Genomic DNA, 18341 nt, shown 5'->3' with positions numbered 1-18341 from the left:
CGCATTTACTTAATCACGCGTCTGTTTGTTCAAATTTATTAAGTAACCATTTGACGCATTTAAATTTGCATACAAAGCGAAATCCGCAACATAATGCGCCAGTTTAACCGCGTTTGCCAGCTGCTATCCCTCCATTGTGAAGACCCGCAAGCCCAACCAATCGAAAACAACCAAACGCGATTCATGTCAATGGCGAAGCACAGAAGCGCTGAGCTGTCATTACTTGGCTTCCGCTTAGGAGTTGGGGTGACAGGATTTTCATGTCATTGTCAACACTTTGGCATGCCACATTAGCGCCATAAAATTATCCTTTATATGCGTGCGGATTTGTGGAGTGCATGTGCCGCGTCGAAGAGCAATTTCTAGATGCTTCTTTAGAGAGCTGATAGTATCATTATGAAGAGCGAAGAGAGACAGAGAGGAAATGTTAAAGATATGTTGATTTTTTTACTCGCAAATCCTTTACTGCTGCACATCTTGCTCATAAGCTTTTTGCTGATGTCGATATGTTGCGCACTGTCAACGTAAAATACTAGAAAGTTCGACCAACTTGCAAACAAAACTCCAACTCTGAAGCAATGAATGCAATTAAGGCTGGGCAATAACGAAGAATTATGAGGTGGATGCGCAGAGTAAATACATGCAAGTGCTCACATATATACTGCACATACGCTCATGTAAATCACACGATTACATTTATCCTTTTACCCGGTGGTAAGGCTGGCAAAGAAAAGTGAAAGACAACCCAGCTACGTTTTCTTATCATAGCAACAAACTTTATCGCTTATTCGACCCGTCCTTTCCTCACCAACTCCATTCACTGCAGTATTAAGTACTTTGGCAATAAACTTTATGCTTCTTCAAATCTTTAATGCAGGCGTTGACGAAGTTAGGCCGCCGACCATTTGGCACTTATGGACCTTATGCCACGGCGTATACGCAATAGTCAGCAACAGCATTCTGTCGCCGCACCAACTATCGAAGTGAACTGAACTGCGAAAAGTTTTCAATTTCCACTGCATATTTTCAGCAATTCATTGGCTCACAGTGCTTGGTTGGCCGCCTTTGAAAAGTTTTGTCAATCTCTATGCTCTCACACACTTTACGGCTTTTGCTTCTACTCAACTTATTTGCCTTTGTGAGTACTTTCGAAGTACGTTCTATGTACTTAGTAGTGCGCCGCTTGTCATATTTCATGCAAAGTGCTCAAATCATAGAAATAAAAAGTGGAATACCTAAATGGTAGAAAGTAAGAAGGAAAACTTTGCAAGAAAAATGAAAATGGGGTGGAAAAGCGCCTGTGGAAAAATGTGAACAGCTGCTGGACTTAATCATTGTACTTACACGTTAAGCCAGCCACACAGTCACTGGAACCTGCCAAAGTTCGCTTTGCGTTTGCCATGCTTTCATGCACTTTTTGTTTTGCACTTCTTTAGATTTCGTTTTGTTACTTTTGCCTTTCGAAGTTTGCAATTTTTAACATTCACTTCACACATGGTTTCATAACAGCAATATAAGTATGTATATGTATACAAAGAGCTATTATTTTCTTCTCCATCACTTCAGATATCGTTTTTGGCTTATGGCAGAGTTGGCTTTCAAAGCCCCACCACCTGATCCACTTAACAAACCTAATATCTGTGTCTTGCTGGCTAATAGTAGGCAGTTGCAATATCTACGGTATTTTTGCCTTTTCATTAAATTTGTTTGCCTCTGGTCTTGTCGACCTTGTAATCGGATGCGCTAGCAAAACCTTTCATATTTACAATTTTTTGTCTATAAGTTCTTTGGACTAAAATTAAGAAACTTCAACAGGAAACTTGGTCTTGTGGAAAGCATTCATTTCAAGTGGAGCTTGCTTGTGCCGCACTATTGACCACTCCAACAAGCAGCTACACCTAACTAGCCCAGCCCTTTGTTCTTTCAATGGGTGTGCTTGTGTTTTGTATTCATTTTTATATTATATTTGCATTTATCCTGAAACTATTTCTCTAAGTTCTAATAGTTTGCCTAGCTTGTTTTAATATCTTTCTCTGAGAATAGGTATTCCCACTGTGGCTAGCGCGGACCGAGGGTAGCCCCTCGACCTCAACCCGATTTTTAAAGTATCCTTTCATCTCCTCCCTAGTATTTTTCAGCTACCAGTGGACCAGCGCTGCAGTAACTTGGCAACACTTCTCAACAATGCAGGCGGATCTGAATCTTCCTTAACCACAGAATTTTTTTTAAATATATATTTTTTTAAATTGAAGCCACGAATTTATGATGGAGTTCATGTAAATGTTTTTGTGCATATCCGTTTTCAATACTTGCACCGTCACGAAGCTATAGCCAGTTTTCTGTTCTCTTCTTGCGTTATCTGACATAAAATTTAGTTTAATGACTTTGCTAGAGCTAGAGTCCTCCTTGACGTTACTGTATGCTTTTGCCATGGTTTTGGTTACGGGCCACTATCTCATTTCACCAATACATAGAAAACGATTTACTAACCGAAACGATAAATTGTTTTTCAAGTGCACCCCTTTGCCTTTTTTCGTTTTCTCAGTAGTTTGATTAACAAAAAAATGTCAAATGCGAAACTACGGTAACGCCGGAGTAATTTATTTGAAAATTACTATTTCTACATAAATTGACTAACAGCGCTTTGCTGGTTGTGACCAAATAAAAAAAAAAAAATAAATTAAAAAATTAAAGCAAAAAAAAAAAATTTCAATTTAAATTTAAAAAGTAGCTACCTAGGCGCATTGAACATGTATATAGTAGCAGTAGAATTTAAAATTTTTATATTTTGTTTACATTTTTTTCAGCTGTTCATCTTTGTTTATAAATTTTGACATTCTAGGGACCAAGAACAAACCCAAATATAGTGCTGTTGTTTATTTTGCTCTATTGGTGTTTAGTGTGACCTGTTTGCGGCAAAATTTCAGGGTGGATATCAATTGGCCGGACAAAACTTACAGTTAAATGAAAAACTAAAAGTTATGGCACCTGTAACGCTTAGTGTGGACTTCTGGCTTAACGCACTATCAACCTAGTGAATGATACCACGAAGTGTGTTGAAAATTTTGCTTTGTACTACGTTAGTAATTTCAAGCGGAATTCATATTTTAGGGGGCACTATTACCACTTTTGGTATGTAATTTCTGAAAAAAATTGAAAACTTTATTTTCACGTTAATTTTTTGAATTCAGGTAAAACTTAAATGTGTTTGTTTTTAAAATATGTATATCATCTAATTGTACCTCTATTTCTAAAAAGCAAACAAATAACATCTGCTTCGTTTTTCAGTGTTCTTGCCACCTCAGTTGGTGGTAACTAAATTCTATAGTTACAATTGCGCGAGGAATACGAAAAGTGTGTAAAAATTGCTAAACTTTCCAAGTTCTTGTTGGCGTTGCCCAATGGAGCTGTTAACTTCCACTTCTGTTATCCAGCACGTACGTAATTTGTTTATTGTTCTTTAGAAAGGTTACTGCAACGGCTTGGTCAAGAGAACTGCAACCTTCCATTGGGGACTTCGATACTACAAAACTCAAACATATTAAAAAATATAACAAATGCACATACGCATTAATGTAGAAGACAGTTCGAGTTTCAGATGTGCATTAATTCCAATCGACTCAGTGGAATGCGTAGTCATAAATTATTGTGTTGCCCTTCAGGCTTTGCGAACTTTACACAAATTATTGCCTAACTTTGATGAGCACGCATGTCGAATTTCCAAGAGAAGTCATGTAGCTCATAGGTTCGTACATACATCTGTACAACTATACATTATAACATATTCCAAATGATAAACTCAAACCTAATCCACTGTGCTCCCATTGTACTGCCTTCAAGCGCCGAAATATACTCGTTTCGCTTTTTCTTAATATTACCCTTATTTTCTTCAATCATTCTAACTCGAAGGTTGGTTTAATGGTCAGTCAATGCAAGTTGTTTGTTAAGCAAAATAATAATGATGGAGTTCAGCTTGAGATACGGGTATGCGTTCACTTGAGAGAAATAAATCACAGGGTTTCGTAGTGCTTTTCCTTCTTCATTATTTTGACATTCTCCCACATTGTCGAGCGATCTCAGTTGGCCAAATCAGAGACCAATTCCATGCACAGTCAGCATGAGTGTATGTTGGCGCACTGCTGTGTTAGTGGGCACATACATACATACATATGTGGTATGTAGATAAATTCTCAAAGGATTTCCGTTTCATTGCACGTCAACGTCAGTGTCCAGGCGAGGATTCTTATTGAAAATGTTATAATATAACAAATAAACGACAACAACAAAATAAAACAAAAACCAAAGAAAAAATACGGTTTTATCTCGCACTAACAACAACAGTTTACTGGTCAGATATAGTAAAATATATACATATGTGTGTGTATGCACTTATAAAGGGTGATTTTTTAAGAGCTATAGGAAAGTTAAAAAAAAAAACACACGTAAAATTCAGAAAAATGCATGAAATTTTTATTTAAATCGATAGTAAATTCTATATAATTTAATGTTTGAAGATTATTTCATGAAAATGTTGACCGCGACTGCGCTTCAAAGGGTCCATATGGTTAGTCCAATTTTGGCATACTCTTTCCAATGTTTCGGCCGGTATCTCACATATGCTTTAATGTTGTCTTCCAATGCGTTAATTGAAGCAGGCTTGTCTGAATAGACATGAGCTTTAACATAGCCCCACAAAAAATAATCTAAGCGTTATATCGCACGATCTGGGTGGCCAATTGACAGGTCCCGAACGTGAAATAAAATGTTCACCGAACTCGCCTCTCAACAAGTCCATTGTTACACGTGCTGTGTGGCATGTGGCACCGTCTTGCTCAAACCACATGTCATGCAAGTCAAGCTCTTGCATTTTGGGCAAAAAAAAGTTGGATATCATTTCACGGTAGCGCTCACCATTCACAGTTACGTTACGATTCGCAGCATCTTTGAAGAAGTACGGTCCAATGATACCTCCAGCCCATAAACCGCCCCAAACTGTGACCTTTTCTGGATACATTGGTAGATCTTGCAATTCTTCTGCCTGATATTCACTCCAAAATCGACAATTCTGCCTATTTACGCACCCATTGATCCAAAAATGAGCTTCGTCGCTGAATGCAATTTTTCGACTTTAAACTTTCTTCACAGAACACGCATTTTTATAATAAAATGCAATGACTCGCAAGCGTTGTTCGTTTGTAAGACGATTCATGGTTAAATTATAGACCAAACTGAAGATGTTTGACAGTGAGACAAAACACGAAACGTGCGTCAGCTGTTTAAACCAACTGTTTAAAAAGATAATAGTTAAAAAATCACCCTTTATATGCGCATATACATAAGTATTGAGGGGTGTACATGCACTGTAACTGAGCTGAGTGAGCTAGAGTGGAAAATACCGTCAACTTTCGGTACTTATGAAAATGCATTTCCTGTCTGACAACGTCCTGTGAACACACGCACACACGCACACACTCAAACACACGCTTATCGTTCGAATCAGTTAGTCGTTGGAGTGCACAAAGGTTGTGGTGGTACAGAATGGACCAAGGAAGACTATTCTGAAGAACAGAGAAGAGCACTGTGACTAACTGCTGTGCTAGGCTGGCTGACTGCTCGACTGCCCGCTTGCTGCCCTGGTTGTTGTCGTTGTTGCCTTGGCTGTTGTCATCTTTCAGTTGTCAACAGTTGTCTATCTGTGTGTGTGCATTCAAGGATGTGCTAGAAGCTCGTATAAATACTCAATATACAAACATTCATCTCCTTTTGCTGTCATGTACATTCATATACACACTCGTAGATGTGTGTGCACAAATGTGCTTGCAGTCATTTTTGTTTCTGCTTTTACTAGCAGCACTAAAATAAGCACACTTTAGCGTCTATTTATATAAATATAATAGAAGTAGTTGGTTTTTGTTTTTGCCCAAGGATAATAATACCAATTTTATTTGCTACTAACAATACAAATGAAATGGATGCACTGTTGGCAGCACACTTGTGTGTGCTTAGGTGAGTGTGACTGTACTGGACGTACTATACGTGTATGCTGGCCAAATATGTTCAGTAAAGAGCATTATTATGCACTCGTATACCCTGAAGTACGCTTATGTTTGTGTGAACGAGTGTGATGCACATACATACATACATACACACATACATGTGTACATATTTATTATACTCATATAGAGATGTGGTAATTTGAATAATGAAAGAGTAGAAACAAAAACTAAGGAATTATTTATGTATTTCTGTTTTTGATGTGGCTAATATCAGCAAAGCTTGTTCTTTAAACTTACCCCCTAGTAGTGCATCTGACACAGCTATATACATATGAGTTCATACATACATACAGTTGTCCACAAAATAATAGGAGTGCCAGCACGAAAAATATGCAAAGCTAAATTTTCAATCAAAGTACGGTTTCATTTCAAAATATTTGGCACATAACTTGCATTTATCTTTCCCCAGTTCACATATTTCAATCAAACGTAAACCAAAATTAAATTTTCAATTTAAGTAAAACAAACTAAAAACTAGTTCCACATAAAAATCCACATAAAAGCCTTTTCTACTTTCTTCCATAAATTTCAAGAATTGGTTGGTTTGCGTTCGGCAACACTGTTTTGGATGACAATTTTTTTCGAGGGCTGAGGTCGAGAGACTGAGCGGGCCAACGCATAAACTCAACCCCGTTGCCTCTAAACCATTATTTTGCGACTTGTTTGTGATCATTATCCTGCTGATATACTCATTTCAGTGGCATATTCCATGTGGCTTATTGCAACATTGCCTCGTCAAATATTTTCACATATGCCCCTTGATCCATTCAACCAAATAAATTGGGCCTACGCCGCTATACAAAACTACAATACATTTCGCCATTTATTTATGGGCCAAGATATATGTTCTTCCGCAAACTCTATGCGGACTGTCACGTGTTTTTTGCCAATAGCGGTACTCTGTGCACTGACGAGTCTCATGCTTATTTTCATGCATTTTCTACCATCCTATGGGATTTTGAATTTCCTTGCAAATTTTTCGCTGTTCAGCCTATTGCTCGCTTTTCCTCTGTACAGTGATTTCCTTGACCCACTAGGACAAAAAAACGAATAAATAAGTTGGCAATAGTTTATTAGAATTGCTGGTAGGTTACTTACTTCTCAAATTTTGTGTATATACTCGTATTTATATGTAAAAGTTAAAATAAAGCCCGTAGTAATAAAATTGTGCCCAATATTTTACTACTAGCGTCCCGGTAGGTGTACGGCTATAGTGCATATGGGGGTTACGTATGGTAAAAAAAAGTTATGTATTCATATACATGCCGGCACTCCTATCATTTTGTGGACAACTGTACATATGCTTGTATTTGATTTGTTCGAAATAGGGATTATACATATTTATGTATTAATCAACGTTAGAGAAACACATATATACATAACTGTCTGCATGACCGCATGGTGAGTTGTTAGCTTTGAGCTGTCAGAAATTGCTTGTTGAGTTGAATTTAATGCACTTCTCTGCTAATATTTTGTTTTTGATTATTTACTTATTTAGTTCTCGAATTGTTATCCCACTTACTTATTTACTTTGCGTTTTTGTTCAGGCACACATATTTATGTAAGTTATTTTCATACGAAAAGTTGCTTAGATGGTAGTAGAGTGACAGCTGAAAAAAAGCAATTCTATTGTAAAACAGTATCGCTTCACAAAAATTCACTTGCAGGTACATGCATTTTATACATACATATGTATGTTTCTTGTATATGTCCCTAGTTTGATCCAAACTTGAATATGCCGTCTTCATTTGGAGACCTTATCAAAATTCCCAAATTAAAAGACTTGAGTTTCGTGGACCCAATCCCATCGTATGGTGCCAATGTAAGCTAAAAAACTTAAAATCATTAAACTGCAGGAGAACTACTCTCTCCCTCTCATTTGTCTTTGGTATTATTAAAGGAATAATTCGGAATAACGAACTCTTTCATTTAAAAGAAGTTCGAAGTATTAGGTTTGTTTTTAGCAGCATGAAAACTATCGATATCGATAACAATGTTGACATTCTGTTGAATAAGGTTTGGCAAGTGCTCATGAATCGTTTAACGCCTGACCAACGCTTCCACATTGTAGAAATTTATTTGAAAAAGCTAAGTCTGCTTGCGAAGTTCATAGAGCTAAGTGTTAGAGAATACGTAGATGTGTCGACTTGTCGTCGTTCTCAGCTTGTTGGCTTTTGTCCTTCGACTATGTGGAAAGTTTTATGTAAGGATCTTGGCTTACAGTTCGTGAAAGAATTACGACATGCTAAATTTAATCAACAGCATAAAGGCTTCATGGCCCTATATCTATTGCACCGATAGGAAACGCCGCGTAGTGGCTGCTTAGGCGTTAGACACTTTCGTTAGTATCATAGTCCAAAATAGCCGTAATACCGCGGGAGCTGAATTTATAGGAATAGCTTTATTTCTATCAAATTACGAATTTAAATGGACATGGAGGTGATTCTGGCAATATTTGTTCGATTTTTGCTTTTAAACAAACTTCATAACATTGAGTTTTGGGAGGCGATATAGGGTATAATTATATATTACAGCGAATATGTTTGCACTGCGTTATGTACTCTCACTTTAATGCGCACCAACTTATAAGTATTCACTTAATCTCATACAAGTGTCTGCCTCCAACTCACCCACCTAACATTCCACCCGTCCAACAGCGCTGAAGACAAGGCAGCTATTCAACCGTGCCACACGTGCTATGCCGACCGCAGCACCATCAACGCTACTAAACTGAAAGCACGTGACAAGCGTTGAAGGAACAGACGAAGGCAGTCAAACACAATGCGGATGTTTCCGCACAATCACCCATACATAGGGATATACTCATATACTAGTAAATAAACTGATGTGCAATCTTGGCTGAGTGTGAGTGTGCGTTGTGCATCGCTTTTAGGCACACATACGTACGACAGTGCACGTTAGTCTATCATCACGCGTGTTAAGGAATATATCGAGCCATAACCGCCGAAAAAATGTATCCCACAAACTCGAAATTTTACAGGAGAAGGTTTTTTTAATTAAATCAGTTTGAATAAAGCCATTATTTTAAAATTTATAATGTAAATATTTTTTTGTGTAATACATTCAATTTTAATAATTTTAAATAAATATTTGCATCATAAGGGTTGTTTTTGTGGGATACTTTTTTTTGCTTTCCTTCTGGCAACCTATTATTAAAAAAGTGTGTAGATTACACAAAACTTTATTTTGAGGAAGTGACTTCCCGTTTTTTTTATTTAATTTTTTTACTTAGTCCTCAAAATTAAATTACATTTGATTTAAAAAAAATTAAATGTATACATTTCTTAGTATATTCGAAAAACAAAAATAAAGTAATGTAATTCATATATTTAAAGTTTTCTGTTAACAAAGTAATGTTATTCATATTAAAATATTGTAAACTTGAATAACGCTAGATAAAAATATATAAAGAACGCTAAATACTATCTTCCTGGTCGGTTTCATGCAGCAAATCTTTAATAGATCCATCCCATTTTAAATTTAAATACTCGTGTTGGAAACGTTTTCAAATCCTTATATTTAGCAGAAGAAATGTTTAATATATCATCATATAATTGAGAACAAAGTAACACTTTTTCCATAGGGAGCATTTTAGACCTTTTGCAAGTCGAAACTTGTACATAAATAAGCCGGATTCTCTTTGCATAGCTTTTGGTCCTCCAAAAATATTTGCTTACATATCTCTTTGTCCTTTAGATGAATTTGATACTCTTCTGATGAATGCAATTGCTTTTTGGATTCTGTGTCTATATTATTGGAATTCTCGCCTAAGATACATTTATCTTTTTTAGGTAAATGAAAGCCTAAATTGAAACTGTTTCTAAAAATATTACGGAATACTCTTAACGATAACTGACTATTTACTTTATTAATAGTTTTCAAATGTTCTACATAATGCTGATATACAGTTTTTATGTTTCGAAATTCTTGAGGTAGATATAATTTTGTACTTTCATTCCTGCAATAATGTGATGGAACCGCTGGTAATTGTTCTATAAAGGATTTTACTAGCGATATGCTTGCTTCCTCAGATTTGTTGTGTGCAGTTGGCTTTTTTATATTTTCAAGGCAAGTTTTATACGAACTTCTATTTTTTATTACGGATATTAAAATCGTTTGTGAAATGTTCAACGTTTTCAATAAAAATTGTTCACAAACTTTAAAACTGCTATTATTGATATTGATAAAATTATTAAAGCTGCACTTTTTTCTGTCACTTTCTCCATATCGCCTTTTAATATCGACTTGTTTAACACAAGAAGACAGCTAATCTTTCTGTCTAATTTTGTTGCCGATTCCCCAAAAATGTTGATTTATTCTTACTCTTTCATCTTCAGAAATTTTATCATGACACGAATTTGGATATTTTTTCTTTAAGCACGGGTTGGGCAAAACACTCGTATTTTTTTTCCTAACTTTTTGTAGCCTTTTAGGTATTCTCTTTTGATTTCTGCAGCCCCTTTTCCCAACACACGTTTCCTCCTCGACTTCTTTTAAACTTTCCAAACCATTTAAATCAACGAAAGATTCATCTGAATCGCTATACGGTACCAGGGAGAGCTGTAAAAATATCCAATAATTGAAAACAAAAACATATTTTGCAAAGAAAACAAATTCATACCTTCGACATATTGTTTTAAAGCTTTATCTTTAATTAAAGTCTCAAAAATTGTATTTTTTTCCCCCTTGTGTTTCATTTATTTTAAAAGAGAATTTAATTGTATCCCACACAAGCGTTTAAAGAAAATGTAAACAAGTCACCATATGCATTTACATTAAAATTGTTTTTGTTATAAAATCATAACGGTTTAATCTACAGCCATAAAATTTTGACAGATGATGCAAATGATGTTGAACTATCGATTTCGATAACAAAACAAAAATCGATTATGGTGTGGGATACATTATTTTGGCGGTAATGGCTCGATATAGTTGCAACAAATTTTATGCCCCCACTAGCATTACTTTCGTGGGTGTTGGTTCACACTTGACGCGCTTGTGACACGAAGTTGAGCGTCCGCCCATCAGCGGCGTTTCTTGGCAGGAACGGACAACTTCCTTCGCTTTCTGCTGTACTACATTAAAATCTCATAATTCGCGTCACACACACGCACATACATCAGAAATATACATGTGCATATATGTGCTTCCTTGTGTGTAGAAGACGCACGATAAAGCGTCGAAGTAGTGAGGAGATAACGCTTTAGTTATAAGGCCTCACGCGCCACATGTCCTTATAAATTCTCGTCATACGAAAGCGTGGACACAAACTCTTTTTCCTGTTGCTGGTGTGGTATACCCACTCGCACACATGTAACGAGGACTCAATGCATGAATAAATGCTGTTGCAGGCATCCTTGTAATATCCGCTGGTGTGCGCCCAATGTTGCAACAGTTAATCCCAGTTTTACGCCACACAAACTTACGCTACAAACTTACATTATTCTGCTCTTACCGCTACTGCCTTCATGCTAATAATGATCACACACACATACTTACATGTACACGCTCATATGCTCGATGGCTGTGTGTCTGTTTTCCTTTCATGGCGCCAATTCGTGGAGTTGGAATGCTTTTGGGCGCATTGCTCTTTCGCTTCCATTCGCTCAGTCAGTTTGACAATTTACATTCGGTTATTATTAAGTTTGCGCTGTTCCGTTCACGTCGCCGTTGTCGTTGACGTTGACGTTGTCGCGAAAGTCACTTATATTCATACAAACAAATTCCTTATCTGGGAAAATATCTTTGTTGTTGTTGTTGTTGCTGTTTCCTTAGTAACTTTCATAGTTACTCGTGGCATGTTTGTGTCGATGTGTAAGTGTCAGTGCGGAAGTTTGCAAGTCAAACTCATGTCGTCCTGTTTATCCTCGCAATTTTATGACTTTTTAAAGTTCCGTCATCTGCAGGAAAATTTAATTTCCATACGAATCGCTGCCATGTTTAACTTGGTGATCATATCGCGATTTTAGTTTTGTAAATACTTTGAATGAACATTTGAGAGCCATGTTTGGCTTTTATTGAGTCCAAATACCCGAAATGTTTTTCCTATTCGAGGTTAGACCACGAACAGCTTTGGTGAAGTAAGTAAAATTTATTACACCTAAAGCCGAAGCCTAACCTCTCTAAGTCTTTGCTTGCTCTGATTGCCCTCACTACTGCTTGCTAAACAGCTTCTTATTTCAGAACTCTTCGTTCCTATTATCCTTTTCATATTAATAACTTCAGTACGAAATAGGTAAGGTAGGCCCCAGTGGCACTTTGAGAATTATACGAGGTTTCGAATAATATTGCGTCAAAAAATGTTACTAAATTCAATCTTATTTTGGTATTTTTCTTAAATTGATTAAATCTCGGTTAGTATTTCAGTCAGTGAGAGCGTAAGTAGTTTAGCGACTTTTCCAAACAAGAAACAAAAAAAAAAAACGCATTCCGATATACTTTATTATATATTAATTATGCAGCAGAATTTTTTTTATTTAATATGGGCTCAGTTAACAGGTAATGGTTGATGTGTTTTTGTTTGTATGTTTCTCCTGAGCTTCCAACTTGCTCTTGAGATCGATATGTTGCGAAGCGTTAACGAAGGGAAGGGTTAATCATATGCACAGGAGTGGCTGTATAAGGGAGCGTGGTACCTGGTATACTAGAGTGTAACATTTTATAGACCATATGAATGGGCAAATATGTTTTCTTTGCATGTCTTTTAGGGCTAAACTATATAATATTTCGAGGGTATACAGAATTGTATATCATTCGAGAGGTATCTTAAATTTCAAATTAGTGGAATATAAAGCGAAAAAGTCACTTCAAAAATTAAACTAATACAAATTCCTAATCATGTAAATTTCCCATTTAGGAGGTATGCTTTAATATAGATACTATTTGAAGAAACGGGGATGTAAGAATAGAATTTCGATCAATACTAAAACAAGGATAAAGGTAGAGGTGGATGGTGGAGCGAATAAATCCAGAGACACAAATTATAATAAAGGTACATAAGGATAACGGCAAAGATGAAGATGAAGATAAAGACAAATATAGAGATAGAGTTAGAGAAGAAGATAAAAAAGATAAAGATAAAGATAAAGATAAGGATAAGGATAGGGATAAATATTAAGGTAAGCGTAAGGATAATAATAAATGATGGAGAAAGAAAAACAACTGAATACAATGGGAATTGTAATTGGTCGAGTTTTCGAGCAAAGGCGAAACTAATTGTTATGCAATACTTTTTTGCGCACAGCCTGAACTAAATATAACGGACAGAAGTATAAAATTGGAAATTCAATATCGATCTTGACGAAACTGCCTTCGCGCCTAAGAGAAAGTGAAACTAATTTATTTACAAACAATGTGAGGGCATTGCTATTGAACTTTTGCCAATTTACTAATTAAAGATGCCACGAAACAGAAGTTGATTGATGGATGAACTGAAGAAGACTCTGACGCAAACGAGACCCTAGAATTAAATAGTTAAAGAACAGTTTATTAAATTTTCGTTGACTTTGACCTTGATCAATTAAGATTGGTAAGTGGTTGAAATGCATTAATTTGAAACATCTAACAATAATTTTCGAAAGTTTTGTTAAAACAAAAATCAGGTTGTTTTTATACGGCGATATTGCTGCTAGAATATTATTATGAAGGGTTTTCCAATAAGAGGGGATATTCAGTGTTAAGATCAATGTTTCGTTGCTTGTGTCGCACGTAGCGCCGTCTTGTTGAAAATAAACGTCGTGCAGATCAATGCCGGGCAATTCCGGCCATAAAAAATCATAAATCATCTCTCAATAGCGCAACCCATTCACCGTAACTGTTGCTCCAGCTTCATTTTCGAAAAAGTAAGACGCAATGACTCCGCCGGACCATAAGCCGCACCAAACAGTCACACGTTGAGGATAGAGAGGCTTTTCAACAATAATTCTTGGATTTTCTGAGCCCCAGATCCGACAATTTTGCTTGTTGACGAAGCCACCGAGGTAGAAATGGGCCTCATCACTCAAGATGATTTTTCGATGGACTTGCGGATAATTTTCATGCATTTCAACAACTCAATCAGCAAAGATACGACGTTGTTGATGTTCGGCCGGCTTGAGTTCTTGTGTTAACTGGACTTTATAAGCCTTAAGATCCAAATCTTTATGCAAAATACGGTGTAATGACGTTTTTGGAATGCCTAATTCCAAAGAACGACGAGGAATGCACAAACCTGGGTTTTCTTCAACAATTTCGGCAACAACATCAATATTTTCGGCTGTTCTTGAGCGACGTGCACGGGTTTTATTCTTCAAGCCACTAACTTGTCCCAACAGCTCGAATTTTTTCACCAATTTCTGTATTGCGGTCCGACAAGGTGCTTCACGATGACCCACTTATTGTCCAATAAATCACACAAAAAACTTAAAGCTAGGCACTAGCAACTATGATTTTCAGCAGATATAAATTCGCACGTAATTAGCTGTTGCAGTATCGGCACCATAAACACCATCCACAATTTCAGCGGCCTGGCTTGCATATTCGCCTTTATTAAAGACAAACTGTAAAATACACTGAATTTTGAATGGAACAAACCAAAAACAGCAAAAAGATTTTTAGTGCGTAATTTCACCTTGACAACGAGCATAAACTATAAATTGTTTGATCGAAACTTTAGGAGATAATTAATTTCTTTCTCCCCAAACTAAACTACTCGTACGCTTACGTCCCTCGGTGCCTATAAATGAATCGATTCGCATGTGCCACTATAGTAACAGACTTTGTACAGAACCGTTATGCTGCCACCGTAAAAGTTGATTTCTTTCACAATTATTTCACCAATACCAACAAAAAGAAAAATAGCATGATAAAAGTCAATAAACGTTTTCTTTTTACCTGCTAACATACACACCCTTGCTGCTATTGAGCATTGTCCTGCGGTTCGAAAAACACACACATACACACTCATGCAAGGAGAAATAAAATCTAGTCATTGAAACAAGTAAACGACCCAATGAATGACTGACTAACTGGCTGGCTGATAAAGTTGCAACTTGAACTGAAAGCATTTAACACTCTATATTTTCTATGGTTAGTTGCTAGACTAACTTATTTTTGCTTTTGTTGTTCTTGTTGTTTTCATTGCCGCAATTGACTTGGCAATGTAAATAGTAACGAAAAGGTTGACGAACTCACTGCAGTAAGTCAAACCAAAGTGACGAGTATTCACATGCACATCTACTCAAAAAGCAAATTTAAACAAACCAAAAGCAAAGTTGAAACCACACCAATTCCCTCGATCTTCCATCTTGCGCAAATATGAAATTTAAAAAATATATATACACACATACACACATATAGCAAATGGAAGGCAGTGAAATGAAATGGAACTGCAATTGAATGAAACACACAAACCAGAAGTTGAGTATACAACCACCTGCCAATCGACACACGCACAAACACATGCATACAATTACTCATATCTAAAGTGATATTTGTGCTTCGAGTGTACACGTGTGCATGTTTTTACATTCGTATTTGTGTTTGTTCGCCATTCGTAGGAAACTTGTTTAAAGGACATTTTGAAAAGCTAGCAAATTTCAACAGGCAAAGATAAACTAAAACCCGAACACAGCGAAGCAAATGAATTTGAAATGCCAGAAAGCAAACAGCAATGCATGCAACTTTGTCAATATAGTCGAACTAATATGACATAGCAGCAACATACAAAAAATTACCTCGTATGTGTATTTGTTTAATACAATGATAATTGAAGCGACAGCAGGTGCAACAAGCCATGTGCTGAAGAGCGAGTGGGAAGCTGTGAGAGGTCAAGCTATGGAATCAATATTTCAATAGAAGGATAATTATTGCTTTGGAAAGACTTTTCTAAATTTTAGAGACTTTCAAAGCCAGTGTTGTAAGATTTTTATCCATACCGAGTACCTTTTTGCTGAATAGTTTGCTTTCAATTTCATTTAAATTCTTTTTCTTTTTCGTACATTTGCTAACTGAGGTCACTTGCTTTTTAATAGCTAGCTATATTCATATGAGCGAAAACACATATATTTCCTGCTCACGAGCTTGCATTATTGTGCAGCAATAACCTTTCATCATTATTTAATGTCCTTGAAGTTTTCGCGGTGAATGCTGCAGTGCCACCAGATTCTCCAACGTCAAAGTCCACACAATACGTGCAATTCGTACTGCTGAAGTTGTATGTACAATAATTGTTGCAGGCGATACTCATGCAGTCAGGCAACCCGCCAACTAACTAAACAGTAGCCAGCGCCCAAATCAGCATTTAAAAAACAGGAAGTGAAAAGGGCAAAAGGAAATGAAAAACAAATGTTGAAGCCATGATGGGACTCACTGCGCCATTCAACTGCAATTGAAAGAGCAAACCAACACAGACGATAGTACAAATACATACACACACATATATATATTACACAATAGCGAGGGAATGAATGAATGAATGAAGCGCCATGCGAATGAACTGCCAAAAAGGGCATACAAAAGCAACAAGCGGCATTTTGGATGTTCAATGTGACGCTAAAGCGAGCAGCGGCGGAGGTGGCGCGAACTATGGGTTGGCGCAAAGGAGCGGTGGTATGCTACGTTCGATTCTCGGCTATGTTTGAGCTTGCTTGATGGCCGCAAGGACTACCTCAATAAATTCTGAAGCAAGCAAGGCACGTGTGTGTAAGGCATGGAAACACTCACTCACAAACAAACACCCCTACGACATAGAAAGCCATTTGCACAAGCTCAAAGGATATGTATGTGTGAGCGCTCTTACCGCTGTATTTGTATTTGTGTTTTGGTTTGCGAATGTGTATGTACGCTTGCACATCTGTATGCGTTTAATGTGTGCTTGTGGGAGTTTTTGCCTGTTGAAGTGGAATTGAAATAAATAACTTTGCTGTTTGAGTGTGGCATAAGGCACAAGGACGAAATGATATTCTGGCGGGTATTTGGCCATGCGCGTCGGGGCGTAAGAGGGTCGGCATATTGGTGAGGGGTGGATGAGGTTTTTTCAACGTGGTTGTTGTTTGCTGTGTGTGAATGAATAGTTTGGAGTGCGTTATTGGAACCTAACGCTCATTGCAGTTGAGCCAGCGAAGTGTTTATGAACTAAAATTGCAGCGCTTTGTGCCTCCCTCTGCAGGGATAATATTATTTCAAGATAGACAAGCTTAACTTGAATGGGGAATAAATATTGCGTAAATAGTGAGACATTTGCAAGTCTAAATTTTTTGCATTTGTAAAAAGAATTTTTTGCAAGGCATTTAAATGGAAATAACTTCGGCTTGGTGGACAGCTTTGCAGTGGAAAATTAGTTACAGTTAAAAGTTGAGATTATTGAAAAACAACCGCCCTATTCGCAAAAAAATTATGGAAAAATCGGTTATCGAGTCGAGTATAGTTTCAAGGCCCACTATGGTATGGCAGGCCACACCTCGTTATCACTTTTAAGGCTTCTTGGGGGCCGCAGTTAGGCTAGGATATCAGTTACTTAAGTCTTAGATCGTCCACTAGATATCTGTAAAGTATCAAAGCTCATTGAAAATATTATATATTTCAAGGCTGGGCCTATTGATGACTAATATTAAAACACAAAACAAAGAAAAAAATTAGTAGTAGAACTTTTACCCTTTCTTGTCTGTATTTTACAATGCGTTTAATCAGCTGCACTGTGCTGCTGCTGAGCTCATGGCTCTTATGGTTGTATGCTCAGAGGTTGTGTGGGCAGTATATTTTTAGAAACTTCTTCCCTTGAATGATATTTACTAAAACTTATCACGAATTGTTCAAAATTTGAGTCGAATATCCTAACATAGAAACGTCTGACCATTCTTGTTCTCAAATTCGCTACGCACTCTGTTACTAGATAAAAAGTTATTTTCGTTTCAGTTCATTCGTTCAGTGATTCCCCGCGCGCCAATAAGACGCAATGTGCAACTTCAATTTGGCTTTAATAGCTTTGTCCCTGAGGGGTGACTGCTTATAATCTCGTCCCCCATATTCTTATTGGTATTGTTGTGCTACTGTTAAAGTTTTCATTTCGTATCGTTTTCTTTCATTGTTGTTGCTATTTCAGTTTAGTTTCTAGAAATTCCTGCGCGAAATTGCATGATTCGCTTGAGCAGATTTACGAGTACTTATTAGTAACCCTCACTCACTCCCTCACTCCCAGCGATGCGTTGCACATGAAATAAAAATTTTGGAAAGCGGAGAGTACAGACGTTCGCTCTGTTGCTAATTCCATTTAACTACGAAGGACGA

General features: G+C 36.9%; 1 protein-coding gene across 1 annotated transcript in view; it reads left to right on the top strand.

The window, feature by feature from the left end:
* Window positions 1-2914: 2914 nt before the first annotated feature.
* LOC129244584 (low-density lipoprotein receptor-related protein 1) overlaps window positions 2915-18341 on the top strand; it is a 67416-nt gene continuing 51989 nt past the window's right edge. Inside the window, exon 1 of the mRNA XM_054882305.1 lies at window positions 2915-3132. Coding sequence (XP_054738280.1) covers window positions 3039-3132 — 94 coding nt within the window. The 5' untranslated portion in view covers window positions 2915-3038. The remainder of the gene's footprint in view (window positions 3133-18341) is intronic.

The sequence above is a fragment of the Anastrepha obliqua genome, chromosome 4 (genome assembly GCF_027943255.1).
Source record: "Anastrepha obliqua isolate idAnaObli1 chromosome 4, idAnaObli1_1.0, whole genome shotgun sequence".
Classification (NCBI taxonomy): domain Eukaryota; kingdom Metazoa; phylum Arthropoda; class Insecta; order Diptera; family Tephritidae; genus Anastrepha; species Anastrepha obliqua.
Note: the sequence above shows the minus strand (reverse complement) of the source record. Positions and strands in the feature narration are given on the sequence as shown.